Source organism: Dromiciops gliroides, chromosome X (assembly GCF_019393635.1).
Source record: "Dromiciops gliroides isolate mDroGli1 chromosome X, mDroGli1.pri, whole genome shotgun sequence".
NCBI lineage: Eukaryota > Metazoa > Chordata > Mammalia > Microbiotheria > Microbiotheriidae > Dromiciops > Dromiciops gliroides.
In genome coordinates this window covers 47065516-47068240 of record NC_057867.1, presented here as the reverse complement: position 1 = coordinate 47068240, position 2725 = coordinate 47065516, and the positions used below count along the sequence as shown (strand labels likewise).

Below are 2725 nucleotides of genomic sequence, written 5' to 3'. Positions count from 1 at the left end.
ACTGCGCCACCTAACACTCAACTACCAAGTCTCAGTGATGCTTAACATGTCAAACTTGCACCATGCCCCAAGTTATCTAGTTCCTTTTGCTTGTTATGCACACTTTGTTTTATCTGTATGTGGACAGTAGAAGCTTTTAGTCCTGGATTTTAGTCCTGACTCAGTTCGTGGATTTGGTTTCCTATTAATTGCTGGGCTCTTCTGTTATATTTCTCCCTGAGCTCTGTTCACTCTTTATGTTTCTATCTTGGGGATCATTTGTACCCAATTTTCTCCTTTCTTCTCTTTTAGTTTAAAAGCTCTCTGAATTAGATTTTCAAGATTCCAGACAAGGAAATTTTGATAGCTCTTTTTATGTGAACCCCAACCCTGGTGAGGAGCCCTTTGTTCCTAAATATAAAGTCATGGCCGGAAAATCCAGATCCTAGTCTTGGATGTCATTTTCTTAGCTAGCTCTTTGCTGCCCATTCCTTTTATGGGGTGGAAAGAAAATCTTCCTAACAATTGGAGCTGTTTTAAAGTAGGAGGGAGCACCATGGGAAGTAGTGGCTATCTCATCACTATCTTCTAGAGGATTCTGGATGACCATTTTAGGGATTGCTGTAGGGGATGGGGCTCCTAGTCATATAGGGTAAAATGAGCTGATTTCTCTAATTCCTTCTAATTTGGAAATACCATTTTCTATTTTCAATCCCAAGGAAATTCTGTATCATTTACTAAGTAAGCTCAGTGTGAGGTATACAATAATAACCGACAATTGATTACTGAGCCAAATTGAAATGAATGTATTGACTTGAAAAATATCTGTTCTCTGACTCAGTTGTTCATTGCATTGCACCTATGCTTTCACAAATAACTCACTGGCAAAACATTTCTAGAGATTTCAGGATTTTTCTTTCCTTCCAGCCAATTTCCTGAGGGCACCTTTCACATCCTTATTCCTTAGGGTATAAATGAGAGGGTTCAACATAGGGGTCACTGCTCCATAAAATATAAAAATGACTTTGTCCTGGTCCTGAGACTCTTTCGATTGGGGCTTCAAGTACATATAGATGGCTGTCCCATAAAATATGGTCACCACGGTCAAGTGGGAACCACAGGTGGAGAAGGCTTTGAGCCTGGCCTCCATGGAGCGGATCCTGAGCACAGCTGCCACAATGCGGATGTAGGAGATGAGGATAAAGGTGAAAGGCAAGGGCAGTGTAAAAGTACTAATGACCAGACCCAGGATCAGGCTCATGGGGGTGTCTGAGCAGACAAGCTTCAGTAAGGCTTGGATCTCACACATAACATGGTTGATGGTATTGTGCCCACAGTAACTAGCTGGAATAGCAATGATTGGCATTACAGACAAGAAGAAGGTCAGTACCCAGGTGCCCATGGCCATCTGCCAGCAGACCTGGTTGCTCATGATGACGGTGTAGCGCAGAGGGTTAGAGATGGCAACAAACCGGTCATAGGCCATGACAGCAAGGAGGAGACACTCAGTCATCCCCAGGAACAGGGAAGTGGTCATCTGGGCATAGCAGCCAGTGTAGGAGATGGTGGGGAAGTCCTTGAAACACTGGGTCAACACATAGGGCTCCCAGCTGGTGGAATAGCACATGTCAAGAAAGGACAGGTTGCTGAGGAAAAAGTACATGGGGGTGTGAAGCTGAGTGTCCCTTTGGATCACGATGACGATGAGGCTGTTCCCCAAAAGTGTGACCAGGTAGAGGCCCAAGAGGCCAGTGAAGAAGGCTGCCTGCACATGGGGCTGCTGGGAAAAGCCCACCAGGATGAATTCTGTGACCTCAGAGTAGTTATTTCTCTGTAGCCCAGCCATTGGGCCCCTCAACTGCAAGGGAAAGAGACAAAACAGAGCATCTTCTACATGAGAGCCAGGGGACAGGAAGAACTTTTCAGCGGCTGCTGGAATGAACATTCTCAGATTTAAGTCAAAACTGTGCTGGGCTCTTGCCAGAGGGTCAGGCTCACACTGCACATGTTGATGGAAGATGGAAAAAAGGTCTGGGGATTTGGAAAATTGTTTTCTTATGAGCAAATGTTGAAGGGTTTGCTGTTACTTTAGCCTGGAGAAAGGGATCTAAGCTCTCCTTACTCGATGCCAAAATGTTGAGTCTATTGTGTGACATGGTGGCCAGAATACCACATTTGAATCAGAATCTCAGGATTCTGATCCCAGCTTTACCAGTTTCTCACTGCGTGACCTTGGGAAGCCCCTTCATGGTCAGTGCCCCAGTTTACTCCTCTGTAAGGTGAGGGTATTGAACTATTTGCTGTCTATGAAAGTTTCCAGCTCCAAATGCTTGTTATCCTATGAGTCCCAGATTTGATCAATCAAACTTTTGGTTGTCACGCACAGGAAACATGGGGCTGATTAACTGAATCAGGCAGTTGTTTTGGTCTCCTCATGATGCACAACAGCTTGGCCTTTTTGAAGAAATTGGCTGGTCAATTCCAAAGGTTACTTTCATTCAAACAACTGGTCATTATTTTTCTTCCGTGATACTGAGAAGCTGATTTGACTGAAGTTTTTGCTTCTAATTAGCTATTCAGGAGAAACAACTGGTCAATTTAGACAATTCTGGGAGTATAAATTTAATAGGAGCAAGAAAGGCAAGGAAGGAATCAAGGATAAGCCTGAAGTGTCTAGTCTGGGAGACTTGGAGAAGGATATTGTAATTGACCAACATAGGACACATTGGAAGTAGAGCCACTATGG

The 2725-nt window shown here is 44.0% G+C and overlaps 1 protein-coding gene across 1 annotated transcript; it reads right to left on the bottom strand.

Annotated features, from left to right (window-relative positions):
- Positions 1-883: 883 nt before the first annotated feature.
- Positions 884-1825, bottom strand: LOC122733945 (olfactory receptor 13H1-like). The gene has a single exon (XM_043974644.1). The coding sequence runs from the start codon at positions 1823-1825 to the stop codon at positions 884-886; it is 942 nt and encodes a 313-aa protein (XP_043830579.1).
- Positions 1826-2725: the final 900 nt, after the last annotated feature.